General features: G+C 35.2%; 1 protein-coding gene across 1 annotated transcript in view; it reads right to left on the reverse strand.

Moving 5' to 3' along the window:
- Positions 1-462: 462 nt before the first annotated feature.
- Positions 463-17,030, reverse strand: part of polr3b (polymerase (RNA) III (DNA directed) polypeptide B) — a 256,221-nt gene continuing 239,653 nt past the window's right edge. The window contains exons 26-28 of the mRNA XM_039761636.1: positions 3,069-3,182; positions 1,470-1,643; positions 463-1,298 (exon numbers count right to left, since the gene is read on the reverse strand). Of these exons, the coding sequence (XP_039617570.1) occupies positions 1,169-1,298; positions 1,470-1,643; positions 3,069-3,182 (418 nt within the window). The 3' untranslated portion in view covers positions 463-1,168. The remainder of the gene's footprint in view (positions 1,299-1,469; positions 1,644-3,068; positions 3,183-17,030) is intronic.

The raw sequence follows: 17,030 nt of genomic DNA on the forward strand, positions 1-17,030 counted from the left end.
CAACCTGCTATATCTCAACCACAGGGTCACGGGAGTTGAAAGGAGTCAATCCCAGCCAACACAAGGCGCGAGGCAGGAAACAAACCCCGGGCAGGGCACAAGCCCACCGCAGGGCAGCAAAAACATACAGGGTTTTATATAACATGCTTTGAAGGAATCTTTCTTTACAGCTTATATTTATTAAAAGGAATAATGGCAAAAGTTTTCAAACTTCATTTCTCACATTTTATTACATTTTAGCACTTGCATTTAGAAAAAAAAAAATAATGGACACAAACATCAAGTGTGTTTCATGCTGTCATTTTGCTGCTTACAATAATCATATATACTGGCAAGATCCATTCTGTGCCAACTCATTCATCACATCTAAAGCAAACTTTGGCAAGGAAATGATCTGTCTCCAATCATTCTAATTCTGACATCCTTTTTCTTAATGACAATAAATCAGTCATAAACAAGGAATTCAAGAACAACAAAGAAATATTTATTTTCCTTAAGTCTAAGGAATAAAAAGCATGATATACAACTGTACACTACAGTTGTTGCTGCACCAATTTTTAAATAATTATTTCACTATTCAGACATCCACTGTCTGTATATTATTTGTTTCCAGGACTCATATCAGTTTTTTTCTGGCATTAAGTAGAGTCGGGTAGCAAGTCCAACTATTTTCTTTCCTCATGATTTTAGGCAGTTGTTTGAAGAAGAAAAAAAAAACAAAAAAAAAAACCAAAAGTTATTTGTCCAAAATCTGTGGCTGTTATTCAGCACACTAGCACAAACATTATTCTTCTTAACTTCTCAGGTCATGTTTAAGGTGCCTTGTCATATCAAATTCATTAAGAAGTTAAATTAAATATAAAAGTAGTGTATACTTTTAATTATACAACATCAGCTTTCATAGTCTGAACTCTTGACCTAAAACATATACAATCATCCTCAAGTAACTGATGCTCATCATACAAGTCAATAGTAAGTTTTCACTTAAATGCAGTTAGCTTTTAGTGAATAAAATGCTGTCTTCCAGAGTGTTGCTTCAATTGACATCAAAAAAGAAAAAAAGAACACAACACAAACTCCTTACATATTGCTAGTGAGATCTTTGTGTGTTGTTTTTGATCTCTAGCACCATGAACAGGTTCTCTTGATTAAATTCAGGCAAATTTCTTCATTCATTATATCTTGACAATTTTAATCTTGGTACAATATTCATAGACTGAAGTTCCTGGAACAGCAGCTTGCATGCATATGGAATACGGAGAGATGAAACATGACATGAAGACTTGCAGTAATGACACCTAGAAAAGAGAGAAAGTTATTTTTTTAAAAATTCTTTTTCCATGACATATGTATGCAATTATTTCAGTGTCACCACTTAATATGTAATGGAAGTTAAGAAATGCACTTCTTGCATAATATTATAAATTGAACAAACTTAAATCTATACTTATTAAAACTTAAGTACATACCATCCTGAATAGCCCAATAAACCACACTGTCCACAAACATCTACTTCAAATGCATCACTGGAAATCATTAGCCTCTCAAGTAAAAGCATGCTTGCTCCATAACCAATTAAGCAGTCCCTCTCCATTTCACCCAACCTCAGACCACCATCACGGGATCGTCCCTCTGTAGGCTGCCTGCAGGTAAATAAAAACAGTATACACAGATCAATAAATAGAAGAACAGCACTAGTCTTAGAACATAAATTAATACACTACATGCGGTTTACAGCCAATGCTTCTAACCATGTTTGTCAAAAGTTAGCCAACTTTGTTAAGAAAATGTAAGTAGTGAAATTTTGGATGCTCAGTTTACCACAAGGTTTATTTCTTTCTTAAACAATTTAAAATTTATCATGATGAATGGTAATCATTGTATAAAGTTGTTATTGTAAACCTGTTATTTTTGCACCTTATGCAACAGTAACACCCAAATACCCCAATACCTGACTGTCAGAATTCATTAATATAACCTAGTATGTACAGAAAATGAACATAATATGGCCATAGTAGCTCATAAAAACACACTACTCATGACACAGTTCTGCAAAGAAAATTGAATGGGTTATATCTAGGTGCTTTTTTAATAACTAAATATACATGTCATGCCTGCAATCAGAAATATAGAAAATCATTAAATACTTCAAGAAAAAAAACTTATTCTATAAAAATTCTGAAATAAATGTATTTTTGTGTTGGTAAGGAGAACAATACATTTTTGATTTGGTCATTTTTGCATTTATCTATTTTTAACCGGCAGAATAACTGACTTTAAGCAAGAGCTAAAATATAAAATGAGAAAGCTGAATTAATCTGGCCATCTAACATCTCTGAATCTCTTTCTAATGCTAATTATTGTTTTCACAGCTCTGCTTTACTTATCCGGAAAAAAAGGCTACTAGCTGCAATGTTCATTCTAGTTTTTTGCCTGTTGAACTGCAGCCAAAGATTGGTGGTGACAAAACCATCTGTTGTTAAACGAGGTAATGTTCCCTAAACATTAAGCAGTGCTTGTTGTGTATACCCCAAATTAAAATAAAACTTACACACACACACACACTTATTTATCTCCTATACATTTTTAGACAATAATAATAATAATACAGAGACAGAAAAGTAATCACATACTGTACAAGTAAAAATCCTACAAAAAATTATTCAATTTTATTCTTTAGGATTATTTACTAGTCCACATTTTTTTCCACCCACTTAATTTAATTCTATCCATCTCAAATATCTGTCAGAGTGATTAATTGTAACTCAATCTTACTATTTAAAACATTATTTCCCAAAAACATGATTTCCCCTTTATTTGCTTCTTTATTCCTAAAGATGGCAACAAATCAAAAAGCAAAATAAGAAAATTGCTGGATATTCAAGTAAAATTATATGTACATTATGCAAAAAAATCAAGGGTGTGAAAATATCCACTTACTTTTCATGGACTTTGTGTTAAATATATTTATTGGCAAAATTTTTATACTGTACATATAATATAAACCTTTCTTCCCCTGACAATAAATGTACCAGAATGACAACATCTCAGTTGAACATTATTATTACCTGGTGAGAACTGCTCTTGGGCCCCGGGCTCTTGCATGCATCTTGTCCAAAACCATGTGCTTTAGCTTTTGGTAGTATACAGGACCAAAGTAGATGTATGCCTCTAAGGGTTCCCTAATACCAAAAAAAGAAAAGAATATTACTGTACATATTAAAACTAAAATTTACATACAAATATTAGTGATTAAGTTATACAGCCAGTAGAAAACAAGGATTCAATTGTAATATTATAAATATGCACTATACAGAACAAAATTGTATGCCTAAAAATAAGCACCATTCAACCATTTTGATGGTGGTTATTGTAAAGAGTCTAGTATGAACTCTAGAAAAAAATAACAGTTTTATGAAAATTAGAATGTACAGTTACAATTTATTTGAACTAAAAAATGAAGAAAAAGGTTTCAGTATCTTTTTAGCTGTAAAGTCATTAGTCTAATCTAACTTAGTACATTATGTGTTAGTCTGGTCAGGGACAGTCATTAGGAACTGTCAGCTGATGACAAGTCCAGAGCCTAAAATTCTTTGACTTTACAAACATACTGCAAAGCTCAACAACCACGGGCTCTTTTAAGCAATGGAAGGTCTGAAAATTGATGCCTCCAAGGAAGTATCCAGAAAGATAAAAATGTGTTTCCAGCTAGCAATTTCTACAGTCCAAAATGTCATTAAGAAATGCCAGTTAAGGGAAGCTGTGGAGGTCAGGAAAAGATTTTGAAGACCAAGAAAACTTATAGAACAGCTCTTATATTGTGCAAGAAGACAAAGCAAAACCCCCATAAGAATACAAAGAACCTGAAGGAAGGTTTAGCTGAGAGAGGAATGGTGGTGCACTGCTCTACTGTGTAGCTTTACATACATGGACATGGCCATCAGAAGGAAACCCTATCAGAGACCTTATCACAATAAGAAATATCTTGAATATGCAAAACTATGTCTGCATAAGACACAGGCATTTTGGAACTAAGTGCTGTGGAAAGATAATCAGATAAAGAAAGAGAAAGTATGGTATGATGATGGCAATTTCCTAACTAATAATACAACAATGGAAGAAAGGACAGTTAAGGAAAGGATTCCAATGAAAAATGAACTGAGGGGTTCAACTGGAAGATGATAGCAGAATCTGCATATAGTGGGATGCTAATTGCTTCCAAAAGGCAAAAGAGAGCTCAGGAGGAAAATCATCAGATCCCAGTTATTTTAAAAAATATACAATCAGCCCTACAGATCCCCATGTATGGCATGCACAGATTCAAAACCAATCATTGATCAAAAACATTCAAAAATTAAATTAAAAAATCCATATGATTCCAAAAAACAAAACTTAAATTTGCCGCACAGCAAGCACTATGTCGAATCTAAACAAATGAAGTGATCTGCAGGCATATCCTGCTATAGCCTCCTGCCACAGGAGTTTAATAAAATAGCTCATAGTAGTAAATGTCTATGACATCAGTTTTCTGAGAGCATCTGTATCTAGCATTGTGCTTAAGTCTCTGTATGCTGAGACTTCTTGTGGTCCACATTATTTTGGATTCTATACATACAACACTCTTAAATTTAAAATAGTGATTGTACTTGATATATTAAAAATACAAGATGTAATCAGCTTCTAATGTGCGCAACACAGTTTAGAAAAAAATATTACAAAAACTCATTTCAAGTATAAAATGCTTTCTTGGAATACATTTTCAACTTTAAAATAATTACTCTACAAAAAACTGAACTTGTATTCCAATAATTCTTAAAAAGTGTTAAATGATACCTTTTGTATTTTCCCTTTATTTTGTACAGTATTAAGAAAATAAAAAATGTTATTCTCCCCCCTTTATTAGAATAAGATGTCCTGGAAAAACCCTCAAAAAGCAAACTCTTCTAATTTGAAAACAAAAAGATTTAACATTCGTAAATTTTGAAAACATAAATTGTTTTTATTTTGAGATCAAATGAAAAATGTGGATACACATATTAATAAACCCACAACTTCAGTACATTGTAGGGCACCCTTTTGCTTTTATAGCTTCTAAAGTGTTTTCAGTAAGTATAGACAAGCTTCCTGCACTTTTCTATTTGAATCTTTGCCCATTCTTCACATGCAAAAGACTTCAGTTCATAGATATTTGATGGCTTTTGTGCGGAAACTGCTTTCTTTAAATCCCACTAAAGATTTTCAACTGGATTTAAATCTATGGACTGAGAAAGATGTTCCAGGACATTTCAGGATCTATGCCTCAAACAAGCCTTGTCTGACTTGGAGGTATGCTTGGGATCATTGGCTTGCTGGAGAGTCCAATGCTCACCAAGGATCAGTTTCCTAAAAGAAGGTATTATATTCCTATTTAAAATGGCCTGGTTTTTCTGGGAATCTATTATGCCATTTAAGTGGTTAAGATTGCCAATTTTTGCAGCAAACAACATCCCCACATCATCAATGAACCACCTCTGTACTTTACCGCAAGGATGGTATTCTGCTAGTCATAAGCCTGGCCATTTTCACACCAGACCACAGGTCCATGTGTCCCAACATTTCCAGATTAATTTAAGTTGTCCATAGAATTGTCTCCCAAAGGTCTGCATGCCTATTCAAATTCCTCATGGCATGTTCTAGTTGGTCCTTAACGTTCACTGTAGTAAGAGTGGTGTGTGCCTCGGAGTCTGGCCATGAAGTCCTTGTTTTTTCAGTGTTCACTTAAAAGCTGCCACTGAAACTCTTGTTTTGACCTTCATCATGTTATTATGTAAGTGTTTTGCAGTAACACTGGGGGTTTTCTTTGTTGTTCTAATTAAGTTGCTAATGGCTCCTGATGAAAGTTAGAACTTTCTTCCTTGGCCTTGCAGGTTTGCAGCTGTGCCATAAGTTTTAAACGTCCTTAAATGCTCCCAATGGTGTCTGCTGGAATACTACATTTTCAGGAAATCTTCTTATAACCAATGCCCTTCAGACGCAATAAAATAATTTTTTCTCTCAGCTTTTGTGAAATGTAATAGTCATAATCATGACTGCAACTCACCTTGAACACATTCATGGGTAGGATTTATTTATGCATCACTGCTGAAGAAAATTAAGGATCATTAGAGTTCCCAAATGCTTAATTACATTTTAACTTCAGTTTAGGTCATGAAAATCAACAACATTATACTGTATAAGTGTTGAATAATAGTGGCATGGCTATATTAACAACATATTACTCATAAATACTACATTAAACATATTCTTTATTGATTTCAGCTATCACTCAATTGATCCAGAAGTCAAGTGACAGTCTAGTTTATATAAGCTCTCCTCTGATGGATGCTGTAAAACAACCTAATAGTAAGTGAGTGCAAAGACAAATGTGCAAATCACAGTTGGAGAAAGTCAGAATTCAGAGGGCTGTCAGTTACAATTATCTTATTTGCTTCAGCCAGTTAAGTTGGTTCTGTGACTGGTTTGTGATGGGAGTTCTAAATGGCCAAAGTTTGATGTTTAGTTGGGGAACATGACACACAGTGTCAAAGGCATGCATATTCACATTTGATGTATTTCAGGATTTAAAAAAACTTTCAGTAAGATGAGCTATTTAATTAGAATCTATCCAGAACTATCAGGTGCATACACCACCTATCAACTGCTGAGTGGTGATGAGCAAACATGTGCCACTCAACTCAATGTTAATTATATCACTTTCTATCTGGTTCAGTAAGCACAAAATGGTAGTCTTGGGTCTAGAAGACCACCAACCTGCAGAGGCTGTAGTACAAAAACATAATGATACAATATAGTCTATATATAAACAGGTCTTATTAAGTCATATACATTATGGTGGGAGCAAAGAGCAGTGCTGGTTTATTGTTTTGATGTTTGTGCAGATCTACTAAATGGCAAAGCCAACTACATATTTTAATATATAAATCTACTAATCCAATCATAGGCCTTCAGTGTGCTGGAGCCCATCCCAGCAGCATCAGTTACAAGGCAAAGACAGCTCAGGAAGGAGCAACAGCTTATCACAGAAAACTGTAACACACATAAGAGCAATCATTCATGTATAAATCTAACACTGACAATGATTTACGTTGAATTCAAGTCTAGTCTCCAAACATTTTAATTTATATATAAATACACAAAAATACATACATATAGATATTAAAGGTTATCAAAATGTTTTAAGCCTGAACCTGAAAGAGCTTATTTTGTGGTCAGATATTTTGTAAATGGCCAAGATTAACATCTTTGCATTGTAATACATGAATTACAAGTTTCTAGAATGTGTGTTCTCCTTTCTGAATCAAGTCAACATGAGAGCTGAAAACTAGTAAAATCACTTGTTATCATTCAGTCTCTTATGCTAGAGAATAATGCGCCTTTAGAAATTCATTCTCACCTTATCAAGGTGTATCAGGACCAGACTTCTACATTTGCTAAAAAATCCTATTAAAGCAGAATATCTCACAAAGATGACCCAATATTTGGCTGTCTGTCAATATTACCATTATGAGATTATGTGCCATTCATCAACACAAAGTACTCTATAATACCAAAGTGAGAAAACCCAGATGTTTTCCAAGTTAATGTGTTTAAAAATAAAAGTATAAGAAAATTATTGTTGGCATCAGTATTCACTGCCTTGCTTTGACATAATTCCACCTGAAGTAACCAGATCTTTTTTCCAAGTCACATAATTACTTGTTTGAAGTCCTGAGTGCAGCTGATGTGTTTTTACATTGTTTCACTATAAATAAACCTGTGTTTGTGAGCCTGTCCAGTTAGTGTATTTCTAAGAAAACAATACACCATGAAGACCAAGGAACATTCCAAACAGTTCAGAGACAAAGTTTAAAAAAATGGAGCCTCCCAAACAGTGTCCAGACATGATAAGCCATTGAGAGGGAGGCTACCCATGAGAACAAAAGCAACTCTAAAGGAGTTAGAGTCCTCAATGACAAACACGGAGAAACCTCTGCAAAAGTCAGAAACAGCACATACTATTCATAAAATGACTTCAATAGAAGAGTAGCAAGCCGAAACCCTATTCTGAAAAGAAAATGTTTATCACACCTTCACTGACATATGACCAAAGGATTGTGACAGACTCAACAACTTAAAGAAAGATTCTATCATCTGATGAGACTGAATTTTTAGACCTCACTGCGAAACTGGTTATTTGGCACAAACCTAACACAGAACAAAACACTAAGAACACTACCCATGAAATAATATGTATTGTATTGTATATTTGCATCCCCCATCAGCTAGATGGCAGCATCACAGGACTGCAGTAACCATGTGGAACCCTGCGGGGCATGATGGGAGTTATAGTACCAAGAATTTGCCATGCTGGGTTCCATGGGAGCCACCAGGGTGTGCTGCAGGAATTTGCAATCTCTATTTTTCAGGACTTCTGCCTGAATCGTAAGTGCTTTCTTTGCGCTACACCTTGGCACCGGAAGTACTCCTGGGTCTGACAAAAAAGGAAGCAGTGTAGCTTCCTCTGATGACTCAGAGCTGAAAGGAAGGAAAAAGGTTGATGGAAAGAAAAGAGACAGAAGGAGGAAATGAAGACTACTGTATGTATTTGTGTGACCCGAAAGAAACATTTGTGAGGTATTTTATAATAGAAAGTCTCTAATTTAAAACTGTAACTGCATGTCAGTTTCTGGGGTTTGGGGCTCAGTTGTCACAATATCTATATAATAAAATGGTAATGTGTATGAGTGTGTGTGTGTGTGTTTGTGTGTGTCCAATCCATCTAAGCAATCCATCAGTCTGACTCTAGTTGCTCAGTCAAACACAACTGAGACAGGGAGCGCCAGGCAAGAGTCATTGACACACACAAGCATTCTGAGAAAAGGAGTTGGTGAAACACTGGTAGTTGACTTCAAATACAGAAAGTGCTTGCAAGAATATGAATTATGTTTTCACAGCGGGTAATGAGGGCCCGTCTACCATTAGTTGTAGTCAAAAACAGACTGGAAGCAAGTAGGGCACCATATAATGAAACAGTCGGAGAATCACACTTTATAGGAACATGATTGAGACAGGAAGCGCTGGCCAAGACAAGTTGATACACATAAGGATACAGCAGAAAGGCACAGGATGAACTGTGATGGTACAAATAAGGCAAGACATATCAAATGTCAAATATTTAAAATTTATTCTATTACAGTGGAACCTTGAGATACGAGTTTAATTCGTTCCAGCACTGAGCTTGTATAGCGAATTTCTCGTATCTAGAACAAACTTCCCCATTGAAAATAATTGAAATCCAGTTAATCCGTTCCGCACCCCCAAAATTATCAACATAAAAATCTATTTTTTAGCTGATGGTTCTTCTCTTTCATGCGCGTCTCTCTCTCTCTCCTTATCTCTCTCGCGTCTCTCTCTCTCTCTCTCTCTCTTTATCTCTCTCTCTCTCCTCTTGAGGGCAATCGTCTCCAATTCTCCGTCTGCATGTCCGCGATATTTTTGAATACGCTTATACGGCGAACTGCTACAGCGAAACAATGAAATCACAAGCGCACAAACGCGTAGATCTTCACGCTACGGGAGAACAAAGAACACTGAGTGAGCTGACGGGCTGGCAGCGTCAGCTTGGGTGAATCCCCCGAGTCGAGGCGGATTGGGAAACGCGTCACGCATAACCACAGCCTGGCTCGTGGCTTGTTACGCGAGCCAATGCTCGTATTTAGATCTGTATTTTTCGCTCATACTTTCCTCATATCTTGAATTTCTTGTATACAGAGCTGTTCGTATCTCGAGGTTCCACTGTACTTGTCTTTGACTGACAATGTAGGCTATGTGAACTTGAGCACATTACCAAAGGCTACAGTACTGTAGCTGCTACAGAATTATCAGATGTTCTACAGTATGCATTTACTTTACATGTGTTAACATATTTTTTACATATTTATTTTGAAAGTCAACATAAGATTACATAACATTACCAAACCCACATAATCCAAAAAAGTGTTGAGGGGGCCAAAGCCAAGGTGGAAAAAACCTGGACAGGGTGCCAATTTATTTCATGGCCCAGTCATGTACACATTTCTGCATTCACATAGGACCAATCCAGAGTCTTCAACTAATCTAAAATACAGATCTTTGATGATGTGCGAGTTAAACAGGGAACAAATAGGAAGATAGGATGTTTATTTTTATTTGTACACTTATTTCTTATAATAGTTTGTCATAATTGTTACAAGATAGAATAGGGGTATCGTTTGATGCTTATTATTTAATGTATGCCTATGATCGTCTTTTTGTGTTGTAAAATTTACTACTACAGGTTTGCATGAAAGTTTGTGTGCCTCAATTGAAATTTAAATGTCCGACTTTTACTATGAAATCATATATCAATCAAAAAATATTCACAAATTGTGTGCACTGTTAAGATGATTTTATAAATACAATACAAAAAAAAAAGGTAAATATGCTGATTCATATGCAAAATTAAATAAACAACAATCTCTTTAGCTCAGAGAAGGTAAGGAAAAAAGTGCTAAAATAATTGGGTAACAATTTAGCTAATCAAATAGACAAGCCTAATGGCAAAATTCATGAGATTGGTTCTCTAGTGTTTAAAGTAAGAAACAGAGTAAGTTTGGTCTTTTCCTTTATAATTTAGTGTGATGCATCATATGGAGGAATATTTCGGACAAAATTAAATAAATAAATGCGTAAATAAATAAAATTACTGTGAAATGTGAGCATAAATAAATAAATGTATCATGAAATGAGAGCATAAATAAATAAATGTGTCACGAAATATGTTTTTTGTTGCTTATTTATTTATTTCATTTTGTCCGTAACATTCCTGCAAACCATCATGAAATATGACTTGAAATAAAACTGTCACTTCCACTCGTCAAAGTTGAGAGGGTGGGCTCTAACACACCCTCTAGTTACTGATTGGTGAATCGATAGCACAAGAATTAATTAGAAAAATGCTTACTACTGGCGATGAAATGGATTCTGCCGAAGATTACGTATTTCAGAGAGAGAATTGAAGATTTATCAGAAGAAATAACAATGTTGGCGGCCCTTTTATACTCCGATATAGATGAAATTATCGAAGAACAGGTGGAACAGACTCTACTACACTCCAGTTCAGGTGATGCAGTACACTGCTCTGGACGTCCATCCTTTGACATTCCAGCTGAGTATTTGACCCTTGTTTTACGAGTATAAAGTCAGGTGCATATTCGCAGCTACTTTTTCAAACAACTGTACAGCTCTGATCAGTGGCAAAGTTGTTCAGTTCAAAAACTGCAACGGCTGTATTAGTTTAGGTACTTTGACATGGAATGCCCAAAGCAGCTCCAACTAATATTTTGAACTGAACAACTTTGCCACTGATCAGAGCTGTACAGTTGTTTGAAAAGTAGCGCTAATATGCACCTGACTTTATACTCGTAAAACAAGGGTCAAATACTCAGTTCAAAATATTAGTTGGAGCTGCTTTGGGCATTCCATGTCAAAGTACCTAAACTAATACAGCCGTTGCAGTTTACCATATATCAGACTGGCTCATTCGCCTTGTGATCATCTTCTCTGATACACCATATAGATCTGCAATCTGTCGTACTTTTAAACCGCATAACAGTAGGTGTTCTATTGACTCAGCTGGAATGTCAAAGGATGGACGTCTAGAGCAGTGTACTGCATCACCTGAACTGGAGTGTAGTAGAGTCTGTTCCACCTGTTCTTCGATAATTTCAAAGATAGTTTCATCTATATCGGAGTATAAAAGGGCCGCCAACATTGTAATTTCTTCCGATAAATCTTCAATTCTCTCTCTGAAATACGTAATCTTCGGCAGAATCCATTTCATCGCCAGTAGTAAGCATTTTTCTAATTAATTCTTGTGCTATCGATTCACCAATCAGTAACTAGAGGGTGTGTTAGAGCCCACCCTCTCAACTTTGACGAGTGAAAGTGACAGTTTTATTTCAAGTCATATTTCATGACGGTTTGCAAGAATGTTACGGACAAAATGAAATAAATAAATAAGCAACAAAAAACATATTTCGTGACACATTTATTTATTTATGCTCTCATTTCATGATACATTTATTTATTAAGGCTTCATTTCATGATACATGTATTTATTAAGGCTTCATTTCATGATACATTTATTTATTTATGCTCACAATTCACAGTACTTTCATTTATTTACACATTTATTTATTTATTTAATTTTGTCCAAAATAGTCCTCCACAGCATCAAGCCACTATATAAAAAAGGGCAAAAAAAAAAAGTTAAATGCTTATCAGCAGGTTATAAAATCACATGAAAATGTTTTGCAGATCAATCTAATGTAACTAAAAACAGCTTTAATATTGAGAAAATAAAAAAATAAGGATCTGTAGACTTTTTTTGCTGCAACTTATATTAATGACTAGCAAAATACCCGCGCTTCACAGTAGAGAAGTAGTGTGCTAAAGAAGTTATGAAAAAGAAAAGGAAACATTTTAAAAATAACGTAACGATTGCCAATGTAATAGTTTTGTCACTGTTATGAGTGTTGCTGTCATGAAGGATTTGATTCAGGTTCGTATTTGGAGGATGTGTTGTGTTCAAGTTATATTCCGCGTTTGTCAACCGTTGTAAAGATAACAGGTTTCATTCATCGAAGTGATCACTACCCTAATCGGTACTCGTGAATCTAAGATGTTTAACAGGCATTCCCGGTATTAAGTTGTGGATTTGCCTGCGAATATTTAGCAGTAGCGTGTCCATGAACTTAATTTAACCTTTCCTAGTCCTGCAAAGTCAGTTCACGTGAGCCGCTCGGAGTACATGCATCGAAGCTTCTCAGCTGTGCTTCTGCTATCTCGTGCGATCTCGCGATGTCCACGGCTTAATTTAATGTTAGCTGAGACCTGGCGTACCAGCAATTTAAACTCCGTTACAGCAATTTTAACTCTGTTACAAAGTGATGAAAAGTCTCGTTTAAACCCTGCGTCTTCTCATTAAACTTGTATCTTGCGAATATCGTATTTGTCGTGGGCATGACAAACGCCAGCGGCAGCCTGTCTATGAACTTAATTTAAACTTTAGGTTTACACCATGCTTTGCTTCCGAAGTAGCTGCACTCATGAATATGCTTGTATGTGTAACTCGCTTTATATTCTTTTGCTGCCTTCTCAATTGTGTAATGAGTTTTTTGAACAGGTTTCATTCATCGAAGTGATCACTACCCAAATCGGTACTCGTGAATCTAAGATGTTTAACAGGCATTCCCGGTATTAAGTTGTGGATATGCCTGCGAATATTTAGTGGCAGTGTGACTATGAACATAATTTAAACTTAAGCTTTACACCTTGGCTTCCTATTGATATGTGTACAAAGGCTTGTTCAGCATCAGAGGGTTTCTGCAGTAGTTCACGTGAGCCGCTCGGAGTACATGCATTGAAGCTTCTCAGCTGTGCTTGTGCTATCTTGTGCGATCTTGCGATCTCCATGGCTTTATTTAATGTTAGCTCAGACCTGGCACTTAAAAATTGTATCTCACGAATATCATATTCGTCTTAGGCATGACAAACGTCAGCGGCAACATGTTTATGAACATAATTTAAAGTTAAGCTTTACAACCTGCCTTACCATTCGTTTGCATAAGCACAGTACTTCACCAGCAATTGTAACTCCGTTACAGCAATTTTAACTCTGTTACAAAGTGATGAAAAGTCCCGTTTATACCCTGCGCCTTCTCATTAAACTTGTATCTCGCGAATATCGTATTCGTCGTAAGCATAACAAACGCCACCGGCAGCCTGTCTATGAACTTAATTTAAACTTTAGGTTTACACCGTGCTTTGTTTCCGAAGTAGCAGCACTTATGAATATGCTTGTATGCGTCACCCACTTCATAAGCTTTTGCTGCTTCTCAATTGTGTAATGCGTTTTTTGAACAGGTTTCATTCATCGAAGTGATCACTACCCAAATCGGTGCTCGTGAATCTGAGATGTTTAACAGGCATTCCCGGTATTAAGTTGTGGATTTGCCTGCGAATATTTAGTGGCAGCGTGACTATGAACGTAATTTAAACTTAAGCTTTCCACCTTGCTTTCCTGTTGATATGTGTACAAAGGCTTGTTCAGCGTCAGAGGGTTTCCGCAGTAGCTGCACTTATGAATATGCTAAGCACAGTCCTTCACCCGCGAATATTTACCTTATATGGGCAGGCACTCAATTACGCGGGACGCAACTCCACCTCACACGGCGACCGAGCTGCAGGCTATAGCTGTATAAATGGATGAAAGTAGGTTCCAGTTATGACCGTTACTCGTAGAATTTCGAAATGAAACCTGCTTAACTTTTGTGCTGTAAGGAATGAGCCTGCCAAATTTCAGCCTTCCACCTACACGGGAAGTTGGAGAATTAGTGATGAGTGAGTGAGTGAGTGAGTGAGTCAGTCAGTCAGTCAGTCAGTGAGGGCTTTGCCTTTTATTAGTATAGATTATATTTTAAAAATACAGTGCACAAAAAAACAAACAAAAAAAAAAAAATAAATCACTATTTGCATTGAAAACACCACCTCAATTTTGAGAGTGTTATAAGCAGGTTTTCTGTATAAAACAAAAACAAAAAAAAATAGCTTCTTTCTTTTAAAAACATATAATTGGCTAACATAAAAACAATATTATGCTCTCTGTTAACTATACTTATGGGTGTGTTATTCAGAAAACTACAAATTCAGAACAATATCAAAATATTCTGAAGGAAAAGATCATGAAATATGAAAGTAATCAATCATACATTCCCCAAATCCATCGATGAACAGATAAAAACCAAGAAATGTTGTTTTGGAGCTGCTCAAGGACATATATAATTTTAATAGAGATGATGTGGCACAGCTGAATCGGTGCCATTCTTAAAAGACAGAAAAAAAATGTTTGGCAGTTGATGTGTGGAAGAAATATGCTGATTCAGATGCAGAAAAGGCAAAAAGTTCTCATTGCACATCTGAGTAAGTAATTCTTTTCTACTGCTTTAATTTCTGTCTATCTATTAGTGTATCACGTGAAGACCACCACACCAATTTCTATAAAACATTGCAGTTATTTCCGGTATATTCTAAGCAGGCTAATAATATTTTAGATTTTCTACGTATAAATATCTACAAAAAAATAAAAACTGAGACAACCTCACTAAAAGCTGCCATTACCAGCTGAAGCAATACTAAATTAATGATATCCGCTAGACTGCAGCAACAGGTCAATAGTGTGCCTTATTGAAATTTCTCAGAAGGAATAGCATTTTGTTTATTTACAATCTATTTTATCTTATACCTTATTTCTATTGTTAAATAGACCGTATAAACAATTGAATGTCTGTTTCTCTGTCTATTCGAACATCACACAAAAACTAATGCAGCTATTTCTACAAAAGTTTGCAGTCATTTCTAGCATAGTCTAACTCTTAAAATAGGTTAAACCAATTTTAGATTTTGTACATATCCATATCTATAAAAAATTTTAATTGAGACATCTTCACTAATAGTTACCATTTTTGGTGGACCTCTATGCATTTTAATTTCATTACCTCCTGAACACAACGTGATACTGATGTAGAAATGAATGCATAACAAAACTTCAACAATTTAACTGTTTATGCTGACCAAAAAAACTGAGAATTTTTTAATAAATAACCATGTTGCAAAAGAACATGATTTTTACATTTGTTGTACAATAACACTTTAATGAATGATTGTTTTAAGAAAAGAATTCTCTCTTTTCTGAATGTTTATGACAAATAAAGTCATATTCAATCTTTGCCTTGGGCAAACAGTAGACAAGCAAATGACCCATTTGCGAGAGATTTGTGCATGAACTGGAGTAACAAGTCTTTTGAAATGGCGGGAATGACAGGAGACAGACACTTTATGGGGATACACTAGGAGCATTCCTCAGGGATGAGAAGGGTGTGAGCTGATCGACCTTTATTTGTCTCTCAGCAATCAAGCTGTATTTTACAATGGTGGTACATTCTATATGGTCTATAACTTTTCAATATTATGACTGAACTATTAAGTAATTACTACTGTTCTACAAATGTTTCTTTGTTGCATTACTTCTCTAAAGCTTACACTTTACTGCACAGTAAAATTTCACAAGGGCTTAGTAAGCGGAGAAGCACTAAAAACTAAATAATACTGAAAAAATACACCGTTGTGTTGTGATAAGGAGATCATAATAATCAGATCTGTTTTTTTATTTATTTTATGCATGCAACACACATTTTGTCACTCTTTAGGGTGAGGCCAGTAGAACAACTAGTATTAAATAAAATACAATCTGAAACAGTTATTAAAGTAATGACTATATATTCTCTTTTTATCATCATGAGGAAAAAATTAAGATGGGAACTTTCAGAACATAAATACATCAAAAGTTATAGCTCATTTTCCACAACTGACAGCAGAACTGTGCACATAAAAAATAACTTTTAGTCAAGAATATACTTTATCCATCCATCACCATCTACTCAAACCAGGTCAGTGGGAAGCCAGCAACTATCTCTGTAGCACTGGGAAGGTAAGAATGAATGTTAGAGTAATCAATTGCCCTGCAGAAAACAGTACTTTCCAAAACATGATTCAATCATTGAAGTACCAGCCCGTCATAAACACACAAAAATTGTGAATAAACATATTTAAAACGTTTTGCTTTTAATTGGATAAAAAAGTCCAGTTTTAAAGTTAATTAATTTTAAAAAACTGGAAGCATGTCATATAGCTGTAATTAAACAAATGAGCTCCTCAAAAACAAGCAATTAAAGTCACATACAGTATGAACAAATAATTCTAATGTGCATTACTGTCTTAACAGAAACAGTAGCTTGCTATGCAATGCATACTGTTGAACACAGGTAATTGTGTTTTTTTTTTGTTTTGATGATAAATATTCCATTTAAAATTGCAAAACCTGCGTGGTACAGGTTCAAAAAAAGTAATAAACCATAAAACATTTACATCAATGT

This window comes from Polypterus senegalus, chromosome 8 (genome assembly GCF_016835505.1).
Source record: "Polypterus senegalus isolate Bchr_013 chromosome 8, ASM1683550v1, whole genome shotgun sequence".
Taxonomy (NCBI): domain Eukaryota; kingdom Metazoa; phylum Chordata; class Cladistia; order Polypteriformes; family Polypteridae; genus Polypterus; species Polypterus senegalus.